This window comes from Drosophila takahashii, chromosome X (assembly GCF_030179915.1).
Source record: "Drosophila takahashii strain IR98-3 E-12201 chromosome X, DtakHiC1v2, whole genome shotgun sequence".
In the NCBI taxonomy this organism is placed as follows: Eukaryota; Metazoa; Arthropoda; class Insecta; order Diptera; family Drosophilidae; genus Drosophila; species Drosophila takahashii.
The window spans coordinates 11297760-11322135 of record NC_091683.1 but is presented as its reverse complement, the minus strand read 5'-3'; the positions used below and the strand labels follow the sequence as shown (position 1 = coordinate 11322135).

Sequence of the window (24376 nt, the reverse complement as noted above, 5' to 3'; positions counted from 1 at the left end):
CCAATTGGTAAATGACCATGGTAATACTTACAGCATCCAATTTCATCGGTACCATCGGTACAATCGTTCATATAGTCGCACTGGAAGCTCTTGGGAATGCAATGACCGCTGCGGCACTGGAATTCGTCGTATCGGCACGGAGCATCACTTGGTTCCGGATCGCAAGAGGTCTCATCGGAGTTATCGCCGCAGTCGTTCTCGCCATCACAGCGCCAGGTGCGATCCACACACTTGGAATTGGAGCACATGAACTGGTTGGGCTGACACTTCAAACCCAAACTGCAGCTGTGCTCATCGGAGCCATCCGAACAGTCCGGATGTCCATCGCAGATGCCCGACTTATCGATACACTCGCCGTTCATGCAGGTGGCCTGGTACTCCGTACAGGCTGAGTCCGGACGGATTTCGCGTTCGTTTACTGGAGGAGAGGAAAGTTAAATAAAATTTTATTAGGAGAGTTCTGAGAAAGTTGAAGGTCTAACCAGCTTACCAATAATATAGCCAAGCGGCAAATTGGAGATTGAAAAGTTAATGAAAAGTTTTGGCAAATTCTAGATTACGGAGTTACCAACACGTGTATTCTACAATTTCATGTGGTGGTAGCCCCATAGGAACCCAAACCCTACCTAGTCCGAAGAACTCGAGATCGATGTGTGGAACAGTTCCGTATCGTATACGATTCGAGCGCAGCTCCTCGTACTTGTGTTCGCCCCAGGCTGCTTGCACAGATTAAACAATGTCTTTCACCCTTAGAAACCCCAAGGTTATGACCCACTCAAACTAGGACTCATACTCACAGCGCTCGACGTTGAGGTTTACGGTGACGTGCTGACCGGGAATATAGTTGGCATAGCCCACGGCCTCGCAGACATAGGCGCCAGCATCCTCCACCTGTTACGCAAATATATTGAGTGATTTTAGCAATGGTTAATCGGGTTGATAGGAAGCTTAACCTACCCTGATGTTGGGGATCTCCAGGCGGCCATTGCGATCGGTGAAACCGGGGGGCAGGGGACGTCCGCCGGGTCGCGACCACTTGACCTTGGCGCGGTTGGGACCTTCGTCACGGCAACGGAAGATGACCTCACGACCTATATGGTACGAGATGTTAATTAATATGGGGCCAAACACGAATGGGTAACTGCAAACGAGCAAAGAAAGGTGACTAAATGCAAAACGCTTACAATACTCATAATTTGTTCAAAATGGGATCTACGCATATGATATTCTTGTTGGGATCTATTAACGTACATTTTCAAAAATATTCAAGACCAAATATTTGAAATATAATTTCCTCGTTCATTTTAAAATTCGTACGCTTATCCAACAATTTATTCATATGGTAGTCCTCATTCTTTCGACACTCAATTTGAAATAATACATAGTAAATGCTATAGCTATAAGGGGTTTCTCTAAGGATTCGGTGATTGAATAATTTCGACTCAATGTACAACTCCACTCCTGGCCAAATTGGTTCGTGCAATTTCGTTGTGCTATTGGTGCTGGGTTCCAAGTGCTGGTCGCAATATATATTCTCTACTACGAATGCATAAGGTGATTGTAGTTAGGCCAACTTACCCTCCCTAATATATCCTGCGGTTTTATATATTTTATTTTGGTTTATAGAATTGGGTTGGGTTAAGCATTAACGAGAACAAAGAACGGCAATTAGGGATGTCCAAAAAATAGTTTAAAACATCAAAACAGCGAGATTTAAGATTAAATAATTGCTCCCGAAACATTTAACATTTTTTAATATTTTTGATTTAAGAAAAACAATGATACTTACTCTCCTTAATGATTTGGTTGTCGGGATAGGTCTTGAGTTTCAATTGGTTCGTTCCACGTCCGGAGTTGTTAGGTTCATTGGCTGTTTTGGGGAGGATTGAAAGAAATTTAGAGTTAGTCTGGCATAAAACATGAGGTATTCTTTGGGTGAGTCAGTGGATAAAAAGGTGGACAGATAGATAGATGTGTGGTAGCCTTAGCCCTTAATCGCAGTTAGTAGCTACTTTTTGGGGAGATCAGACAGTTATTGGTTCTTTGGTTGGCATCTCGCTGGTTCGGTGGGTGGCCCACTTACGATCAATGTCATTGCTGATTTGGCCACAATCCGCCTCATCGCTACTATCATACGGACAATCGACGTGTCCGTTGCACTTGAGGCCCAGCGAAATACAGGGTCCATTTTCGCATTTAAATGAGGTTGGTGGACAGATGATTCTCAGAGGCGTCATGGCAGTGGTGCTAGTGGTGGTGCTGGTACTTCCAGTGCTTCCTGGGCTGACCTCAACATGATGATGACCTTATGGCATATATAAGCGAGCGAATGATGCAGTGTACGAGCGATGATTCAATGATTGCGATGATTATGATGGAGTCTGGTGTTCGGTGTTTTTGGGATCACCTTATCCTCTTACTTACCACAATTCTGCTCATCGGAGCCATCCAAACAATCGGAACGCTTGTTGCAACGCGCTGTAGAGCTCACACATTGGCCATTCTTGCAGCGGAATTGGTTGGGCAGACACTGCGAGTCTCCTCCGCAGTCGAGTTCATCGGACTGGTCGCTACAATCGATATTTCCATCGCAATGAGCCGATTCCGCAATGCAGTCACCATTATTGCAGCGGAATTGATCCGCGTAACAGCCTGTGGGATAAGGGGAAAATGCAGGTCAGAATTAGGCAACCAAATACTCAGATTTAACTTCGCTACAACTGCTGAAAAGGGTAAGTTAAATTTCGATTTTAAACAAGTACGGAAAATAAAAAAAAAAAACAGTGCATACAATGTTCGAAGCATGCAGGCTGACTTAAAGTAAACTTATATACCGAATAAATAACAATAATCAATATTTCGGACAATTTACCGATCTAACATCGAATATTAGGAGGCAAAAAACAAAACAGTAAATCTTATTACCAATAATATTTCTTAAACAAATCATTTTAAACAAAACACTCATGAATTTAATTTTTTAAAGTTCTATAATTGTTGGGTGACTACAGCTAAAGCAACATTTTTCAAAGAACTGAAATGAAACCAAGTCGATGGCTGTTTATTAACCAATGCAGTTCTGTTCATCGGAAAAGTCTCGGCAGTCGTAGAAGCCATCACAGTGCTGCGTGGAATTTATGCAAAACTGGCGATCGAAGCAGAGGAACTCGTTATCCTTGCACAGGATGGCAGTACCTAAATACGATATTTGGTGTGGTTTTGATGGTGCAGACCCGTTCAAGTGAGATAGAATACACGCAAAATCAAAAATATATATATTCACACGATCAAAAGCAGAGTGGAGAAAGCGTGAGAGAAAGAGAAACGGAGTGAGAGACGGATAAAAGAAAGAGATTAGCAACTGAAAAGCACATACGATATTCATATTGGATGCAATACGATGTTGGAATGCAATAACTGTACCCTTGTAATATCTGTTGATATTTAGTTGTGAGAGGTTTTTCTTTAAATTAAAATCACGGTATTCAGAATAAATACGTTATTACTAAATTTCGATTATTAATTTCAACAAAAAATGTTGTGTGGAAACTTTCTTGAGATGCACATTTGATATTTATATGTACATTTATAAAAATGGAAGACACAGATACAAATACGTTAATTGTGCAGTATGTAAGTACGATATTCAAAAAAGGAACTTCAATGTTGTCATTGAATTTTAAGCTGAGATTTGTGCAAAATAAAAATACGATATTCATATTTACTGACATTAGTGCTGCTCAAAAAAGGCGCTTGTGCTTATAGAGATACAAAGATCAGGTGCTTAAAAAATAAATATAGATATACACATAGATATCGGTTGATCCTTAAAGACACAAATAGCCCAGAGACCCTACCCAATATAACTTCTCCACAGATCTAACCTCAATACCAATTTACGATCACTGATCCGTGATCTGGGATCCCTAATCCCAAAATCATTGGGACTGATGGAAGGTGGGAGATGTATGTATATGGGAGATGAAACGATGGTAACGGAGACTTACAGTTGGCCTCATCGGAGCCATCCTCGCAGTGCCTGTGGCGATCGCATCGCTCACTTTCCGAATAACACCTGCCACTGGGACACTGGTGCTGTGGACATGGAAGCACTGACAGCGAGCTACAAGCGATCTCATCACTGCCATCTGAGCAATCCATATGGCCATTGCATCGAATAGAGCGATTATAGCATAAATCATCGCAGAAGAACTGATCCGGACCGCAGTCGCTGGGCTTTAGTCGTGTGGTGGCTATATGTTTATATGATGGCATCGGTAACATCATGCAGGGTGCATTGTGTGTGGTTTAATGGGTGTGTGGATGACGCAGCAAGAAAGAGAGATAAGAAAGCGGGATGATTATGCTTATGTCTTAGTTTTAGGTAGCTCTAAGTCTAAAGCCACATACAAACCTGCTTCCGATTGGGAGAGTCTTACGAAACTAGGAACTAGGATATTGAAATGTGCCTAAGAAGTCAACTTGATCTTATTGCATATGCTAATGGATATTTGTCATGTCAGTGTTATAATGATGTATTTTATGCGAATATTGGTTAGGTAAGATCTGGTTAAGATCAAATTAACCTGCAGATGATTCTACATGAATCCGTAGAAGATTGCAAGACTTGACTCGATTACCCGTGCCGAAGCAAATGCTGAGGTCCTCATCGGATCCATCCGAGCAATCCGGAACATCATCGCACTTCAATCTCATCTCGATGCACTCGAGATTCGTACACTGCCACTCGTGGGTTCGGCAGGTTTTTGGTTTAGGATTGTGTGTGGGATAATGGTAGTTGGTCTCTGTGGTGTTGACTACTGTATATATGTGGCGTGGATGTTGTTGGGCGGAGATGTTTGTTGGTGTGTTTGGGTTAGCGAAAAGATGGAACGACAAAACAAGACAAACGATAAACGAATGTTGGGTTGCAGGCTTGATAGAGCATATGGTGTTGAAATGGCATAGAGATAGCAAATAAGGAAGAAAGCATTAAAGTTGTAGAAATAGCAATAGATTGGTTTCAGAATTAATAAAGATACTTGTAGATTATTTGACTAGTTGTGTATTTTCCAAGTTTGAGCACGAATGGTTTTCAAACCTTTTGCGAAGAACTTCAGACAGTCAGAGCAGTAAAAGGGTTCAGAAGATCAAATCGAGATATAAGGTAAAAATAAGAAACTTTTGAGCTTCAAGTGCATTGAAGGAAGAGTAGACCGGAAGGATTACAAATTACTGGATGGATTCGTTACCCGGACAATACATCTCGTCGTAGCCATCGAGGCAATCGCGTTTGCCATCACACCTAATTCTCCGACTGACGCATCGGCCGTTGCAGGCCAGCCTATTAGGTGGACAATATATCCTGGCTTGAATTTAGAAAGATAATATGTATTATCATAAGAAATCATTTTCGAAGGACCAAATTGGATTTCTATCGAGTCGAAGCCAATCGATTACATTCTAAGACCAAATCAAGCAACCCAAAAGCAAAAGCGGGGAACTAAAACTACATTCTAGGGTGGCAAGGGGTATTTTAGACTAGGTTTCGTTGAGTTTCACTAGTTCCCCGATGGTGGCTCAGTTTTTTTTATTCACTTCTTACCGCAGTGACGCTCGTCGCTGCCATCGGCGCATTCGACGATGCCGTTGCATCTCTGATTTACGGCCACACACTCGCCGGTGGTGCAGCTGATGGACGATGAATATCGGTTAGCGATGGTCGCGTGAGTGATGTTCAAGTTGTATGGTGGGTGATGTGGTTTATGTGTTGTGTTTGTTGGAGTAAGAGCCATGACATGAAAGAGTAGAGAAATGATTATGATATGAAAGGAGTAGAATGGATTGGATGGGTATGGTAGGGATCTCTATATATTAAGCCTATCGATAAAACCACGATATCGTTGCGATTATTTAATTGATTTTCTGTTTAAAAAATATAATTTTTTTTTAAAATAAAAAACAAAGTGTTTTATAAAATGCTTTAAATGCCAAAGATAAACTAATTGGGGTAACTTCTTTTAAATTGAGTTTTACGATATTGGTATCAAAACGGTTAAATGGAACAACATTTAATTTAATTAAAAGCGTAAACCTTTTTTTAAATAAAAAAATAAAACAAAATAATAAAAAATAAACCGTTACGTTAATCGTTAACCCTGGGAAATCAAACATATAGGAATGACGGTTGGGGGAGATCTTACAGGTAGGCATCTTCCCGGCAAAAGGTACAGTTGCGCTCGTCGCTGCCATCTTGGCAATTGATTATTCCGTTGCATAACTGATCGCGGGGCAGGCAGTAGCCATCGCATTCGAACTCAGACAATAGACAATTCTCTGCGAATAATGTGGAGCGTGAATGTGGAATGTGAATGTGGATGAGGGGTACGTGATTTCGAGTCGGTTGGCTTGTTAGGATGGTTAGGCTTAGTGGAAGTAGCACCTGGAGCCATTTTAGGTTAGCCCCGAACCGAGGGGCGTTCTTTACCTGTGTACGACTGACACTCGAACTCGTCGCTCAAGTCTTCACAGTCTGCATAGCCATCGCATTTCTTCTCTAGCGGTAAACACAGACTGTAGTCACATTCAAACTCAAGGATATCACATTCATTCAATGGATTGTCGTCCGGGTCTACTTTTGTGGGTTCGTGTTTTTTTTTTGACATGTGAGTGTGTTTTTGGTGAATGAAAAGTTTGGAAAGATAAAAGAAAAATGGTATGTTCATTTGTGGGTCCCGCAGACGGGTCGATAGATTCGTAGAGTCAGGCAGATAGATGCAGTTGCTATTTAAATTGCAGCAGTACTATCTTGGTTAACTGAAGAGTGCTAATAAAAGGGGGAATCTTAAAAGCAATTCATAGGTTATTTTTTTACAATTGTTTTTTAGATCTAAAACTTATGAAACTTGTATTTTTAATACTTTTAAAATGTTTTCATGGAAACCCGTTTTTAATTGCCTTTAAGATCGTAATCTTTCCATTAACATTTTTCACAAAACCCCTTTAGCACTCTGAAATTTGAATAGCCACTGCCAAGTGAAATGAATGATGAATAGATGGATGAAGGACTACCGTAGTCTTCGTTGTAGGTGTAGATGCAGTTATATTCGTCGGCGTCATCGGCGCAATCGTTGATGCCATTGCAGCGTTTGTAGCCGGAGATGCAGCTTCCATCGCCACATTGATACTGGTTTTCCTGGCACTGGACCCCCAAACGAGTCTTATTTAATCTTCCATTGAGATCTGGAGATCGTAGTTTTTCAGGGGCGGGCGATGTGTGTTGTGTAATAGCGGGGATAGCAGAGTATTACGTTTCGGGGTGTCAAAAATACGGGATAGATTTTTACACGGGATATTTTGTTTTTTTGGGCGAGGAGAGAACAAAACAGAAAGTACAGTTAGCAACAAAAGTCGATACGTGGGAGGCGAGATGTGAAATCGGACGTGGCGCAAGCAGTTAGCAGTTAAACCAATTCGCAAAGAGCTGCTTACTAATCTAAGTTAGCATCGAACTCGAACTTAAACTAGAGCTATAATTAGGTAAATGAATTTGACCAAAAGCTTGTTAGAGAAGAGGAAAAGGACCAGATGATCGATAATGAAAGAAGGAATGATGGCAGGGTTCGTATTTTGGAAATATTAAAAAGTTTAAATATTTCCCAAGAAAGGGAAAGGAATGTGATCTGCTCTATTTTTTACGAACCCTAAGATATAAAGAATGCTAGGGATGGTACTTACGGCAGGCGCTCTCGTCGCTGCGGTCGCGGCACTGAGGTTTGCCATCGCACACCTGGGTTTTCGGAATGCAGCCTCCGCCGTGTTGGCATTTGTACTGAAGAAAGCATGAAAATGGGTGTGATTTTGTACAGCTGTTAGGGGTGGGGCCATGTTTCGATAAGATATCAATTTTTATCGACATTTTCCCATTTCTAACATATGAGTGTGTGTGTGTGTGTGCGGGGATGTTTTTGGCTTGAGTTTATGTGTACATAGTGCTTTTTATTTCTTATAATCTAATTAATATTTTATCACGATTATTAATTTTGAAAATATCCATATATCATATAAATTCTTTAGTCAAATAATTTATTAATTTATCATTGTATGATTGCTAAATTTAAGGTGCAAATCATTTAGGATAAAGCCTCCAATGAAATAAGGTCAATTCTATGCACTATGTATTCATATACTCTGGATGGGGAATGGGGATGTGTGGGTCAATCGGGAGGGGGTGGTTCGGTTGGGTGGCCAGTCTCACCTTGTCGGCGGTGCACTTGCAAAGAGCGTCGTCCTCGTCTTCACTGCGTCCGCAGTCGGGGGTGCCATCGCAGACGCTCTCAATCGGAATGCAATCGCGATTGTGACACGCGAATTCGATGTTTTCGAGACAGGAGGACTGAGGTGAGCTGCCTATATGTATGGCATTATATTGTTTTTTGTTGGGGGTGTTGATGATGGGTGACACAGCGGGCATATGTGATGTATAATCGCAATGATAGTAAAACAAGCCATAACGAGAACGGAAAAAAAGAGAGGAAGAGTGAGCCATATATGTATATGTACAGGTATGAACTGAATGAATTCAATTAAAAGAGTATATAAATTAAATGCTTAACTAACTAAGTTGTATGTATATGTAGATGTACTGGTTGGTTATGGCTAAAGTAGGTTTCAATGTTTCAAACATGGCATGCACTTTTACTTTACGCTTCCTAACCTAAACCATCAACGCGACTTGGATATTTAAGGTAATGTTACCAATTACCCTATACCGGTTGTTAATCTATTCATGCAACAAAATTGCTGGGGAAACGAAAATATCATCGGATGATATTATTAGCTATCTTTCTATCTTAAGAATACCTATCACCCACTTAAGTATGCTACACTTTTCACCGATTCTCAAGGACACCTACTCGCTACGCCAACTGTTGTTATTGGGTTAGTGGTCGTGGTCTCGGTGGGTCTGGTTGCCCATGGCCATTGTGGTGCTTCGGTGGCTCTGGTGGTGCTGCCTGCGGTGGTTCTACTGGTGGTGCTATTGCGACGCTCCAGCAAGCCTGGCCCCTGGGTCGTGAAGGTGAAGGTGAAGGAGGGCCGGGCCGAGGTCGAAGGTCGTCGGGTGGTGGTGGTGGTGCGTCGTTGATACTGCTCGCAGTCCTTCTCATCGCTCATATCGTTGCAGTGATAGAAATTATCGCAACGCAAATGCAGGGGGATGCACACATTCGTGGTGGCGCAGCGAAATTGATTGCTGGCACAGGGATTCTTGGAATTGGCCAACTCATAGACATTACTTGGATGATAGACGTGGTACTCATTGGCGTCCAATTCGTCCAGCCAGTCGTGTTTGGGCGCTGGCCTCTGCGGTGGACGGCCAATGGGTATGCCCACACTATCTTCCTCCTCCTCGGCTGTTATCGTCCGATTGTTTAGTTTCGATTTTTTTGGGATTTACGATTTACGATAGACAACCGCATGCAGACCACGGGTTTTTGGGGTTAAGTGGGGGGTTTTTTTGATAGCACATGCATTTTAGGTTTAATATTATTGTTGGGCCAATTTGTAGATCGTCGTAGGTGTTGCAGGTTGTTTCCAAAATGGGTTGACGTGCGGTTAATCGATTAATTTTTGGGCATTCGATAACCAAAACCAGGGGGTTCAATACACATTTTGTTCGGATCGGAGGGGGAAAAGAAAAATAATATGTTTCGAGTTAAAATCAAAGTCAAACAAATATCGATTGACACACAAACTTCGATAGGTGGCTATCGCATAGAAGCGATTAAGGCGATATCAGCGAAAAGAGCACACACAGGACAGCTAACAATAAAGATTCAGAGGAAGAGAGATAGAGACCAACACCAATTATCGATTTTAGTTACCCACGAAGAGGCGACAAAGCAAAGCAGAGACAAAAAGAAACTTATCGATAACACGAAACGCTTACCGCAGCTGACCTCATCGGAATAATCGTTGCAATCGTAGATGTTATCGCACACCTGACGCATCGGTATGCACTCACCAGTTCCGCAACGGAACTCATCGAACCGACAATCCTCACCATCGTTACCACCTGACGACAACGATCGATATATATCGATCCCGATAGCATGCGTTTGTTAGTTTTTTTTGGCTGAGTGTTTGTGATTGTTTCAGTGAGGTGCGGTTTGGTCGACTTTTGAGATGAAGTGACAAGGAAACAGGGAGGAACTTACCACTCCTTAAGGGAGATTTCTTAGGGACCCAGAGCAACGCTTCGCAGTTTTACTCACCCTCGCAGTAGCGTTCATCGGAAATGTCCTCGGGACAATCGATATTGCCATTGCAGAGCAGCTCCTTGGCTATGCAGGTGCCATCGTCACACTGCCACTTGTCGTACAGACAGGCTGCATTCCCATTCGAGAAGCAGGGAAAAGAAAAGAGGACCGATCAAAATCGGGTGTAATTATTCCAATATCGGAACACCTACGACAGCCCTCCTCATCCGATCGGTCGTTTGGACAATCGGCCCGACCATCGCAGCGATGGACAATCGATATGCAGCTCAAGTCCCGGCAGGTGAATTTGCCCTTGGGGCATGTGTATCGTAGCTTGGGCACAACTGTACCGCGGCAGCATTAAGGGGAAATTCAAGTGGAGAGAGAAAGTGATGAAGAAATGGAGAGATGTGCCTTGACTATGCAGCATGACCAACACTTTTGGTGTATGGATTTTAAAATATAAATATCTTTTGAATAATTGGTAAAGCTGCGTAGACAAAGAGGTGTTAGGGTGGTTGGTTCGATGTGGAAATGGATGGATGGGTGGCTGATGGATGGCTACTCACTTCCGTCGCAATGCTCCTCGTCGTCGGCGTCGCTGCAATCGGAATGACCGTCGCACTGCTGACTCAAACTTATGCAGCGCGTGCCGTCGCGACATTGATACTCCATTCCGCTGCAGGCGGCGGCTGTTAGTAGTATGGGTTAGTGGTAGCGGTTAGCATGTTTTGGGGGTTAAACGAGAGAAAAGAGATGGGGTTAGTAGTGCTGTTGGCTAACCGACGGATTTCGAGAGACAACTTATTCAACTTATGTACGCTTAGGCACTATAACTGTGTACTGATTACAAAACTGGGGGTTAGTTAACCAGAGATTGAGAAAGCAATGGTTAGTATAGCTAACCGACGGATCTCGAGTCCATCTATTTAGATACTACTAACTTAGATACCCCAAGTGGAGGGGTATTCTAATATTAGGATTAAATAGTAGAGAGCAATAATGTTAAAAGTGATGTAACCTTCGGTTACCAGTAGTTTAACTTAAGTCTTAGATACTATAATCGTATAGTTTAACCATAGTTACGGGGTGTCTTATAGGTACACCCTTAAGATTCTTGATTAGCACTGTGGTCTCTACTAGATACAGGTGATCTAAACTCTATATATATCACTTACGGCACTCCTCGTTCTCGTCCTCGCCTTCGCTACAGTCCGAAATGTGATCGCAACGCTTTCTAATATCGATGCAGTCCCCATTGTTGCATCTGAACTCGGTGGCCCGGCATTCTGGAAATACAGAAAAAAAAAGAACGTGAAGAATTTTATATTTAGAATGCCAGATGGATTTGACAGCCTGCAATTAGATGACAACCGGATGCAGTTTAACAAGGATTTCCGCCGACCCATGGAACCAGTGCTCACCAGTCAACTTGAAAGCAAAAGTTTGTTAGGTGTTTGTTGTGTGACAGGACACAGAGTCCCCGCCCCTCGTTAGCCACAGTTTCCTGTGCATGCTTGTTGGCCTTTTGAACCCTTTTTTCCGCCGGACTCCGCTTAATATTTCATACAGGAGCAGCAGCAGCAACAGCAGCGGCAACAGCACAAGACTCTTGAGCAATTTCACAAATATTTTTGGATAATTTTTTGTTTTTTCTTATTTAGCCCAGCCCCCATACAAAGTGTCACAACGCGGATTTGATTACAAACAGCCGGAAAATTCGCGCAGAGGGATATAGATAACAAAGCAAGGGATGGGGTAAAAAACAGAAGAGCCGCGAGCAGAGGCTAATTAAAAGTAAAGAAAAGTTGAGTGAACATTAGGGGCAGTGGGGGTGTCGTAATCAGAGCAGCTTAAAGTAAAAGCCAATCCGGGAGCAAACAATTAACGCAGAATTCTCTTGATACTTCCCAGTATACAGATTCAAGATCTAGACATAAATCCTAAAAATAGTAATGATCTAAATATAAACCTTATTTTTTTTAATTTTTAATATAATTTTGAAAAGAATTTGAAGGGTACTAGCCCTTAAAATGAATAGTATCTTTATTCAAACCTTTATCTTTTTCAAAGCTATTTTTTGAATATAAAAAGAATTATTGTTTATTACTTAAATGTTCATATACAGAAACAATTAAAATTCCGACTCCTTTTTGCATTTTTTCGGGGACGGGGACTGGGGGCCATTGGCCGCCGCAAGTCAACGATTTGTCATCGCGAATGTGGCAGTTAATGTGGAACTGCAGTGGCGAGGAAAACTTAAGCAACTTTTGGGCCGCACACAAATCGCCAAAGTTTTCCTTTCGGCAATTTTCAACACGAAGGCGAGCAAAATTCCGGGCAACAATTTGACAATTTCATTGCGGACTGGCAGACAGACAAGCGAATAAAAAATAAAACAAAAAAATTAAATAGAAGGAAAGGAAAGACGAAGGCGAAGGCGCCTCAAGTCAATTTGCAAAACGGAGGCAAATATGATTTTCGTTTCTTGGCCTCTGTTTGTTTTTATTTTCCAACTGCCGCTTATTGACATTAAAGATTCAAATAGTGAGGGAAACAAAAGTGGAGGGCAACAGCAGGGGCACATAAAGGATTTCGGCTGCCAAAGGTTGTTGGGCTCCAATTATTTGGCCAGACGTGTGATCCTAATCCTTTTGACGGCCCCGCACAAACAACAAATTATAATCCGCAAGTCGGAAAACAAGTTTTTTTATTCATCCTGCCCTCCTGAATATTTTCTTGATAAAGGTGAAAGCTTATGGTCCAGCTGGGGATTTTCGCCTTTCACTTTTTCCTATTATTTGGATTTCTTATTTGCAGTCTTCCTGCAGTCTAAACTGATATTTGAATAGTTTCAATTTAATCATTTGATCTTGTATTTAAATTCTTATATTAAATCATTTGTTTTTGCTCTACTTATTCGTTTGGGATCTTTCATAAATATTGGTTATATCTATTACGGCTTTCACTATTCCCAATGCCCATAAATTTATCCCTAATGACTGGTACTTTCGCCGGCATTCCCGGATTGCACTATTTCGCAGCTCCTTTGGCTTCATCTTCACCTCCATTGTTGCATTGTGTCTTCTTCGCTGAGTGTCAAATGGAATTTCCCCACCCCAGCCAAGCTTTGTATTCCTTGCCTTTTTTCCCTGTTTTCCTTGAAATGGGATCAGTTTGGATGGCAGACGTTTTTTCCTTCTTTTTTCCGCCGCTGACTTGCACTTGAACTTTACTTTAAAGCGCCGCCAGAAAGTATGCAACATATATTGTACGATGGGGGCAGAAAAAATAGTACCTACTGTTAAAATTGAGATTTCCTTTTTTAAATTCCCCTCAATAAAATTATAAAATAAATTAAATAAATAAATAAATAAATTTTTGTATGCACTTGATTTCATATTTAGATTTTTCCAAATAGCATAGCACTATTATTTCAGCCTTGGCTGTGCAATTTTCCAAACAAACAGCAAAAAAAAAGGCGGTGAATGCGGTACGGAAAAGCTGGGAAGACGAGTCGTCCAAAAGGAGGGCTAAATTCGAGTCGATAATTGATACGCGCGGGCGCATGGAAAACGCAAAAGAGCGCCAACAGGCCAAAAGCCGCAAACAAACAAGTTAAGAGGTGTGTGGTTTGGTTTGCTTTTCTGGGGTTTGGGGCGGTAGCAAGAAAATCCAACCCCCCGTTGTAATGTGGGGTTAAGCTAAAAATTGTATAAAAATTCAGATGAGTTGCGGGCGAGAGGAAAAGCTGTTTAACAGCAATTTGTAAAAAGTATTTTTGATTTGATTATTGCTCGTTAGCGCTTAGCGTTCCATCGAATCATTAACTCGCTTTTATCAGCAGCCAAAGTGCTTTGAAGGGGGCGCCAAAAAAAAAAGAATACAAGAATGCAGCATTTTAGTCTAGTTTAAAGAGGGCAAAAAAGTAGAGTGGAGTAAAGCGAGTAAACATCTAACGAAAATTGGTGAATCGTCTGGCATGCAAAAGTGTTATTACCTTAACCTTGCCACTCCCCCGCCGCCCAATCGAAAAACCTCTTAATTACGGGGCCCCCCAAAAAAACTATCTGCGATAAACATTCATTTCGGTTTTATGTGGATGACTAATCGATTTCCGTTTCGGTCTTTCGATGGTTTGGGATGGGAATTAACCGAAAGGCGGAAAAAAGGGGTTAAACAGGAAGCGAGAGAGCCGGGTGTCCTGATGCAAATCTGGCATATGTGGCGTATGCGTGATGTCTCATATTATTAATTGGCCAACATTAATGGCAGGAAGGGGCAGGGAAATGGCCCAGACAACCTTGTCGGTTCGTTTAATTATGCTTTTCCTATTTGGAAATGAAACTATCTTGATTGTGACTACTTTGAGGGAAACTCTAAAAATGCAACAAGAAAAATATATGAATAGTTTACTTATGTTTACTTTTCTTCATGGATATCTTGCATAATCGCAAGCGGATTTAATGCTTTAGTAATCCAATGATTCATCGGCGATTTAAGACCTAAACAGCTCGCTTGAATCAATCACCATCACTCAAAACACTCAAATGCCGCTTGGGCCATCATTCATGATCATATTCATTTAGTTGTTCGCGGGGTAGCTATGCCCAAAATCCAAAATCCTTAACCCTTAACCGCTAGGCTGCCGGCGGGGCCTCGAATGCATGTCAAGTGGCAGCCGAGCGACGCACTCGAATGACACAGAGAGACAGGGACACACACTGATTGATGGCTTGATTCATATTCATATTCATATACTACTCATATGCCCAAACTCGTGTGTGCACTCACTGTTCTTCACTGTTCTTCGCTCGGCTTTTTCGGCTATGCAAACACTGCCTGCCAACAGTCGACGTCAAAATGGCAGCTTAACACGAAGCTCATGAATATGCACACATTCACATCGCCCGGCTCCTCCTGCGCCTTAACCCCTTGGTGCATCGCGTTATTTAATGAGTCATTAGCTGGGCGGGGGGGCTGGCTAAGGGTTAAGGGGTCAGGGGTTTCGGAGGTCGCAAAGGTTGCCCGCGAGTGTTTAGTTTTCGGTTGCAGTTTGCTTAACTCGCGATGCGCCGCAAAGAAAGAGAGGGAATCCGTGTCAAAAACCAGTGACAGTTGTCAGTGCAGCGAATGCACTGGCAGATATTATTAGTAGTTAATATTTCCAAAGTTATTTAATTTTTTTTTTAAATCTAAGAAATCAATTTATATAATAAATAATTATACCCGTTACTCGTAGAGTAAAAGGGTATACTAGATTCGTGCAAAAGTATGTAACAGGCAGAAGGAAGCGTTTCCGACCCTATAAACTATATATATTCTTGATCAGGATCACTAGCCGAGTCGATCTAGCCATGTCCGTCTGTCCGTCTGTCCGTCTGTCTGTCTGTCCGTCTGTCCGTATGAACGCTGAGATCTCGGAAACTATAAAAGCTAGAAGATTGACACTTTGCATGCAGATTCTAGGAGTTCCTACGCAGCGCAAGTTTGTTTCAAAAGAGTGCCACGCCCCCTCTAACGCCCACAATCCCTTATATACGATTTTAAAAATTTCAATATTTCGGAAAAGTAAAAATGCAGTTTTATGGTGTTTATCAATACCTATCGAAATGTAGAAGAAATTTTTCAAATCGGTCCATTCGTTAAAAAGTTATGCGTGATCAACGTTTTCTATCTCTATCTCCATCTCCCTCGCACTCCCTTTACCTGAGTAACGGGTATCTGATAGTCGGGGCACCCGACTATAACGTTCTCTCTTGTTTTAAAAATAATTTTAGCTGACTTTAAAATGTAAGAATCTATAAATATTCAGGTCTTAACATTTATTTTAATCTTTTGTAATTTTATATATGTGAGGTATCCCGAACTAATCTTATAAACAAACCTTAAATTAAAATTACCGACCAATTTGGTAGCGATTTCCCCTTCTGTCTGTGTGGGCAAAGAGATGATAAAAGGGGCGCGGGCAAAAGGGGTGGAAAATAAAGGGTTAAGGGGGGCATTTTTATGCAGCAGCTGCTGCAGGGGGCGACAATTATGTGGCGTCTGCAGTTTTAAGTGCGCCTTTGCATGTGACTCTGTTTGCAGAAGCCCAAGCATCGGTTTTTTTTTTTTTGCCATCACCCACCTCGTAATCCCCATTTTCCACCCCATTTAACCCTACCCCGTTACCCCCCGCACTCACCACTTTGGCGCTTCTTCAATCTATTCCACATTTCACTTATTCATTTCGGAACCGTAAACACACAATGAAAATGTCGCATAAATAAGCACAAAAATAAAAAGAAGCGCCGACAACAACTTGTTGGCCAAAAACTCCCCGCTTTTTCTTTTTCTGTTTCTGTTTCGATGCCCCCTGCTAAATCGATGAGATTGTTTGACGTTGGCATGTGTGCCTGCCACGCCCCCTCCTCCTTTGAAAAAAAAAAAAAAACAGAAACAAAAAAGACCTGTCTGCGGGTTAAAGTTTTGCCACTGATTTGTCGCATTCCATGCGCAATGTGACAAACGTTAATTTTTGTGGCTTGTTTTGCATAAACTTTTGCTGTAAGACATACTCCTTGAAAGGACGAGGGGGTCTTAGGGTTAAGGGTACGGAATACAGAACTCTGGGGTTGCGTTGTCATTGCGTGCGTCGTCTTAGTTACTCCGCCAATTTATGGCAAATTAAATAAATTTATCATTTGCGGCCACAGTCGCACACAATCGCAGCTCTGTACAGAATATTCTTTGGAAAAGAACCCAGTTCCTTATAATTTTCTCTATTTATTTAAAAATGATCTTATCTTTAAATACTGTTTTTTTTTTTGGATGAAAAATCAGGATCATGATATTGGGAAAAATGTGATTTTTTATTGTATATTTTTTGCTGTAACTTGGACAAAAATTGTCCCATATCAAAAAGGCGCATTGTTTTGTGCAGCTTACAACCTTATAATTAATATCAGTGCACTTTGCAACTGATTTGGGAAAATTAATTTTTGACCAAATTTTTGCTTTTTTTATAATCATCATGATTTTTTGCGAAAAATGGGAAAAATTAAAAATTTCCAGGTTGAAATGCCAATCGATTGGGAATTTAATAACGAGTTCAACAAGGTATGACACACCATATTTGGATCATTATTTCCATTTTTATGACCAAAATACTAATCGTAAATACTAATTTTTTTGGGTGAAAAATCAAGATCAAGATTTTTGGTAAAAATTTGATTTTTTTAAATGGATTTTTTGCTGTAACTTTTACAAAAATGGTTCCAAATCAAAAAGGCAGCAGCTTACAACGTAAATTTTAGAAAATCAAAATGTAAGTGAATGTAATAAGAAAATGAAGCCTCCAATTGAGGGATTATGTCAAACTGGATTCCAGATGACAACAGGATAGCGCTTGAACAACGCGAACTGAGTTGTTTCCGTTTGGCTGTGTGTTGCAGTTGTGTGTTGCCGGTTAGCCGGTCGCAAGTTGCTAGTTGCTGGTTGCCAGTTGCTGGTTGCCGCCCTCAGTGGTCCGTGGACAAAGTAAAAGTGTCAGCGCGTGCCAGGCACCAGTGACAAAGGGAAACGGAAGGCGGCGAACAGCAAACGGAAACCGAAAACCGTTGGAGAAGGAGTAGAAATAGTCCTCCCCAAGAAGGAGTTCTCCCAAGCAGGATGGCAAAGAAATCAAATCCAAAAACGAGTCGCAACTTTTTTCCCCCCATTTCTTTGCATTTTGTTTGCAAGTTTTTAAATACTTTTGCAGCGGAAAAATCACAGGGTCGGGGAAAGCGGGGAAAAGCAAGCGGAGAAAACCGCAACAGGAGCCACAAAACGTCGGTGGCAAACCAAAAAACCAACAGAAGTCAGCGGGCAGCAATTAATGACGTACGGCTAGGAAATTGGCCAAAATGCCACACACTTGCGGTAAGCTATTTAAGATATTGTCAAAATCGCCAGGTGCATATTAAGTTCAAACATTTTCAAAACCTAAAATATTACTTGACACTTCTTATTCCTAAAAAACTTTGAAAATAATTATTTTTATTATATATATATTTCATATATCTTCGTCTATTAGCTGCCTGAATCCCAAATGAAATTAAATTTATTGACTTAATTGCCTTTATTATTAAATTGAATTTAACCTAAAATATATATTTACAGCCATAACAAGCCCACTTAAAATGCAAACACCCGGAAACCCCCTCTATTTGCCATAATTTGCACCGCAACTGTCTAGAAAATATCAACAGAGCACATGGTCGCCTGCTGTCCATTTGTTTGCACAACATGTCGTATGCGTGATTTGGCTGGCCTCACTCACTGTCTTTTTATACCCGTTACTCGTAGAGTAAAAGGGTATATTAGATTCGTGCAAAAGTATGTAACAGGTAGAAGGAAGCGTTTCCGACCCTATAAACTATATATATTCTTGATCAGGATCACTAGCCGAGTCGATCTAGCCATGTCCGTCTGTCCGTCTGTCTGTCCGTCTGTCTGTCTGTCTGTCTGTCTGTCTGTCTGTCTGTCTGTCTGTCTGTATGAACGCTGAGATCTCGGAAACTATAAAAGCTAGAAGATTGACATTTTGCATGCAGATTCTAGGAGTACCTACGCAGCGCAAGTTTGTTTCAAAAGGGTGCCACGCCCCCTCTAACGCCCACAATCGCTTATATACGATTTTAAAAATTTCAATATTTTGGAAAAGTAAAAATGCAGTTTTGTTGTGTTTATCAATACCTATCGAAATGTAGAAAAAATTTTTTAAATCGGACCATTCGTTAAAAAGTTACGGCGGATCAAAGCTTTTATCTCCATCTCCTTCGCATTCCCTTTAGCTGAGTAACGGGTATCTGATAGTCGGGGCACCCGACTATAGCGTTCTCTCTTGTTTCTATCTTTTTTCTGTCTTTTTTGTTGGTTTATGAGTTGACTTTGGACTGCATTCGAGCAGTGGCATAAAATGCAATGCAAATATATATATATAGGTATATATATAGCAGCCAGTGGATATGTAAATATTTTATACAATTTATTTATTTAATTTTCAAGTCTTGAGAGGGGAGGCGAGTGCCCGCTATCTTATGATATATCGCTGAGCAATTAAATGCTATCGGCCAGAGAGACGTCAAAAGCACTGGCACAGGATGCGGAAATGTACGGATGGATATATGTATGTCGGGATATACGAGTATGTGGGGAAAGGAGCTGGCTATAAGTAGGAAAATTGGAGAGACACGTTCAATCCAGCGATTGTCATTAATCATTGCGGGCGGGCAGACATAACCATAATAACCATTTTGTGGCCAAATATTTGTTGGCCGCGGCCATCGGAAACAATTTCTATGATTGAGCCAGAACACGCTTTCGGTTTCGGTTTCAGTTTTCGGTTTCGGTATCGGGACCACCCCTCTCCAAAATTTCCCCTAATTCCCATTCCCCGAAACACCCCGCTGAATCATGAAGTTCATTGCCAAATGCAGTCCAACATGGATATGCAAATGCGGCAGCGGCGGCGTCAGCGTCGGCGGGAAAATTCGGAAAATGCAACTGATCGATGGCCAAGGAACAACAAATGACGCAAATGTTAGGGAGTCACGAAGTTAGAGATTTGTCGATTCACCCAGTTAGATAGATGTGTGTTTGTTTCACAAAACTGATGAGGTGGCCTTTAAAGTTAAGCATTTCAAGAGATCGCAATCGAAAGGCTAGCATCACTTTAAATTAAAAGACATTTTGGGAAATGGATATAGCATTTGGTGGGATTTATTTATCAAAGGAAAAATATGAGAGCCCCATTAGATTTCCCTTGAACAAAATGGATCAAAGTCGCTTTACTGACTTTGAGCTCTTTCCTTTAATTGCCTTTGATTAAGCGCATTGCTCGCTTATTAATCTTATATGCACTATACATATATCCATATTCTCTGGTTCCATTTGATATTTTTAGCTATTAACCCTTTCCGCCTTCGATTCTATAATGATTCATTCAACGAATGTCTAATGAATGAGCTCGTGGCATATTCAAATTCCTGGCCTATCACTCGATTGGAATGCACTTTCAATTCCCGACTTCGATGCAGATTCAGATAGAGCTTGTCCATAAAGGAACTGGAATATATCGGATACGATCTATATACATAGCATACGAATACTCCCCTTTCGGATTCCCCAGCGGAATATTAATGGTGCAACATTTTTGTGTGCTACTCATTCAGATTTCTTTCGATGCGGCGTCGCTTTGTGTTGGTCTATCTGCCATCTATCTATCTCTTTCGCTAGCCGATTCTCGTTCTCTTTCTAATCATCATCATCGCCGTTCTTATGGCATCAGCTGTCGGCCGATGATGTCAAGCTGCCTGTAATAGCAATTACAAATCGTTCAAATGCATTTATGTATGTTTTCGTGCCTGCGCTCTTGCACTCAAAGAAAAACCGAAATCTTAAGTAATAAACTTGTTTAATTTTTTCTTTAAAATGTTTTAATTAATTTGCTGAGATTTGTCAACCTGTTTAGGAAGTATTACGGTTTTAATTGACCTTTCCATAATTATTTAAAAAGTAAATACAATTTTGTAAACTCAAAAATAAATTATTTTTAATATTTTGTGTTCAATCTGACTGAGTAATATTTTTTTCAGTGCACCAGCTATCATGAGTGTGTGATCTGCACTTCCTCCCCTCTTTTCCACCACTCAATATCTGTGTGTGTTTTTTTTTTGCCATTTTCGCTGACGTTTTGCCGACATCGTTTATCGTTTTGGATGCTCGATTAAAATTCTTTACGTCATTTAGATAACGAAGTGCTCTAGGCCATTATTTTTTTCTTTTTCGCTGTTTGGAAAATGCAAAAGCATTGCTGATAAAATATTATTATAGAACGCAAACGCAGGCAGCGGCGGTCATGCCCAGTAACCCAGTAAAATCCACCTTAAAGCGCCATTCCCCCTCCATGAAATTCAGCATCTTGGAGTCAAGTGGGTGCAGCCGCAATTTTGAGTGCATTATCGACAGCTCTGGTACCCTGCAATTTGCTAAAGAATTGCCAGCTGAGCTCATTTAAGCAGGTGTGATCGAACTCATGAATAATGTATGCATGTGTGATTATTGAGTCACAGGAATTTAAATGGATTGATTGTGGGGATATCATTTTTGAAGACCTGCTATATATATATATTAAATAATCTTTATCCATTTTTTTAAGCTCCACTTCCATATTCGAATCTTGCATTTTTCCCCTTGGCATTTTCCGCTGTTTCGCTTTGCAAATTGATTTCCTTTTTCGCAATTCAAATGCCGCCGCAGTTTCCCTTTTCGATGGATGGGAATCGGGAATCTAAATCTGAGGGCCTATCGCTGGGAAATCGGGGTCTGAAATCTGAAAGCCGAATGTATCTGCTAGATGCATTATGCGGTGTATCTGACCGCATCTGCAGTGCGCTCGTAAATTCACTTTTGCTGTCCCGTTGTCGGTTGTTCGTTGTTCGTTGTTCCAGTTGTTCCTTGTTCCAGTTGTCATGCAAGTCTGTCAGCATTTCTGATATTTGCATTTGCCATTTGCTGGACAAATAAACTACATAAATAAATGCAACAAAAAAAATCTAAATCGCTGACAAGCGATGCTGGGAACACAAATTAATAAATAAGCTACACTTGTGCAGTGCACGTGCCAAACACTTCAGCTAAGTCAGTTACGAACTGAGAAACTGAGATGCAGTGGCAATTAATAGCATGCATTAGGTGTATACTGCACTGCGAGAAATGTGATCCAAGTTCGCTAATTAAAATTCAAAATGGCCTCATTAAATCTTCGTTAATTTAGTTTTGGTTTTGATTTCTCATTACATTTGCCCAATTATTTTATGAAATGCATATCTTGGCAATTAATATGATCCAATAAATAAAACTAAATCTAAACTAAAACTAAAGTTAATACAATTATTTAGTTTTGGTTTCGATTTCTCATTACATGTTGGTAATTATTTTATGAAATGCATATCTTGGCCAATGCGTAAAATTCAATACTGCACTTGCACACATTTATTTTAATTGGATATTGAGTGACCCCCCGCCAAATGTGTATTAAGTTTCAAGAGGTCGCAATTTTTGTAGTGCATAAAAAGATGCATTAATATCTGGGGAACGGGTAGATAATGTTTGGAATCGACATCTTCGGATATTCAATATCTCGAATGGCAAATGGCGAGCGAGGTTGCCAAGTTGACTGACAATCGTCACTCGTCCGTCAATCGCGGCCAATCAAATGTTAATTCTAATTGCACTGCCACTGCATAAATTTGTATAAATCAAGTATCTTTAAGATACTCGGAATTAAGTCACGTATTTAATCAGCTAAACAGATTTTCCTCTTTTCCGCATACGCAACAATGTCTGGCCAGGCCATTTCCCATTTTCCATTTCCCATTTTCCCCCACAACACAATCCAGATCCAGATCCCATTTCGATTCCATCTCGAGTTTTCAGTTCAGTTCAGTTCTGTTTTCTGTTTTTTTGTAATATTTTTTTTTGCTACCCGGTCCAGGCGCAAATATCAAATCTCATTGCGAAAAACTTTTCTTTTCGTATAATCTGCAAGGCGACTTTTCTCTAGGTTCTCTTGACATTTCGCACGCGCCTTCAACAAGCAAATTACGTGCCTGGAAAATCCAGGGGCGGGGGCGGGGTTGGAAAAACTGTGAAAAGCTGGTGTATATAGTCATATGCCCAATGGCATTTAGACGTTTTGACATTTTTGTTAATGGCATAAGCATCAAATTACATACAAGTCAGCAAAGAATCAGTGAAGGGTTTTCCACACACACACACACACAACAACAACAACAACAACAATAACAAAGGAGGAAAATCTCAGGCAGCGAGAAAGAAAAACTTTAATCCAATGGCAAGAGGAAAAGGCAAACAATTCTGGCCAAACGGTAAACAAGCGTTAAGTTAACCCTGAAAAAAAGAAAAAAAATAGTAGAATTAAGCAGAACAAACAGTGGATAGTGCAACTGCAAGTGGAAGTGGAAAATGCACCGCCGAAGCGTTTTCTAATTGTTCTCGCAAAAGGCGCTTACATCAGCGCATGAGCATTCAGCTCGACGCCTTCCTATTCTTCAGTTCTACACACATATATATATATAGAACCCCTCACCACCCACCCCCCTTTTCCATTTATTTATTCAAGAGCCTCTGCAGATCTCATTTCATTTGGCTCGGGCTTTCAGGAAGCGCTAAAAGCAGGCAACCAGAAAAGAAAACTTGCTACAAATGCTTGCGAATGGAAGCTTGGGCAGCAGAGGGTTAAGGGGGTTAAACAGCAGCCAGTGTGTGTGTGGCACATTGTACTAAAAATAAACATCTTTCAATTCATTCTTCTAGCAATTGCAAGCAGCGGAGTAAATAAGAGTCCCGAATTGAAAAGTTGATTTCAGGACCCCGAACGAGAAATGCCAACAGCGAAACCTGAATGCCCTGCAAAATAATATTTTATGGCTAAAGAAAAATCTAAAACTATTTTATATGATATAACAAGCATAAAATATATATTTTAGGATTTATTTTTGAAGATGTATATTTTTCTTTTATTTATTTTTGTTTGCATAATGACATAAAATATCTACATTATATCTACATAAGTTGTAAATTCCTGGTGTATCTAAATATTTAGCAAATGACTCAGATTAAATCTTTGTGGATCGCGCAGAGAACTTCTTTATAGCATATATAGAACAAACAAGACCTGAATCTGTATCTGTATCTGAATCGCAATCTTAGTCTGGACCTGAGTCATAGGCGATGCCAAAGTGGCGATGACTTCAGAGTGCATTTCAGTTGCAGTAGTGCAAAATAATAGTTTCGCATTATCTTGAGGGCTTGGCTTCGTTTGTTTGTTGGTTTGCTGGTTTGTTTGCTTGTTTGTATGTTTGTCTGTTTGTCGGTTTGTCGGTTTGTTGGTTGTTTGCTCGCTGCTCCCGCTGAGGTTTTTACTTCAATGCGATCGGGTTACGGTTAATGAAGTCAAGGATGACATTGTTGTAATTGTAATGGTTAAGATTCAGATGCAGATGCAGATGCAGTTAACCGTTTTTAATTTCTCTCTTACGACTGACGACCACTACTGGTTCCTGGAG

At 40.8% G+C, this 24376-nt stretch overlaps 1 protein-coding gene across 40 annotated transcripts in view; it reads right to left on the bottom strand.

Moving 5' to 3' along the window:
- The window catches only part of trol (terribly reduced optic lobes), an 83202-nt gene that overhangs the window by 21309 nt on the left and 37517 nt on the right, over nucleotides 1-24376 (bottom strand). For 5 of the 40 annotated variants that reach the window (XM_070218418.1, XM_070218421.1, XM_070218424.1 and 2 more), the window contains 17 exons: nucleotides 11438-11548; nucleotides 10829-10951; nucleotides 9950-10075; nucleotides 8916-9413; nucleotides 8258-8409; nucleotides 7738-7831; nucleotides 7072-7242; nucleotides 6488-6634; nucleotides 6204-6336; nucleotides 5606-5691; nucleotides 4641-4820; nucleotides 4008-4253; nucleotides 2425-2652; nucleotides 1790-1870; nucleotides 958-1091; nucleotides 798-891; nucleotides 32-418 (listed from right to left, as the gene is read on the bottom strand). In XM_070218418.1, the coding sequence (XP_070074519.1) occupies nucleotides 32-418; nucleotides 798-891; nucleotides 958-1091; nucleotides 1790-1870; nucleotides 2425-2652; nucleotides 4008-4253; nucleotides 4641-4820; nucleotides 5606-5691; nucleotides 6204-6336; nucleotides 6488-6634; nucleotides 7072-7242; nucleotides 7738-7831; nucleotides 8258-8409; nucleotides 8916-9413; nucleotides 9950-10075; nucleotides 10829-10951; nucleotides 11438-11548 (2991 nt within the window). Of the gene's footprint in view, nucleotides 1-31; nucleotides 419-797; nucleotides 892-957; nucleotides 1092-1789; nucleotides 1871-2083; nucleotides 2306-2424; nucleotides 2653-4007; nucleotides 4254-4414; nucleotides 4428-4640; nucleotides 4821-5252; nucleotides 5370-5605; nucleotides 5692-6203; nucleotides 6337-6487; nucleotides 6635-7071; nucleotides 7243-7737; nucleotides 7832-8257; nucleotides 8410-8915; nucleotides 9414-9949; nucleotides 10076-10274; nucleotides 10389-10471; nucleotides 10611-10828; nucleotides 10952-11437; nucleotides 11549-24376 lie in introns of those variants that run through there. The other 35 variants (XM_070218441.1, XM_044396083.1, XM_044396091.1 and 32 more) reach the window with 25 other exon arrangements.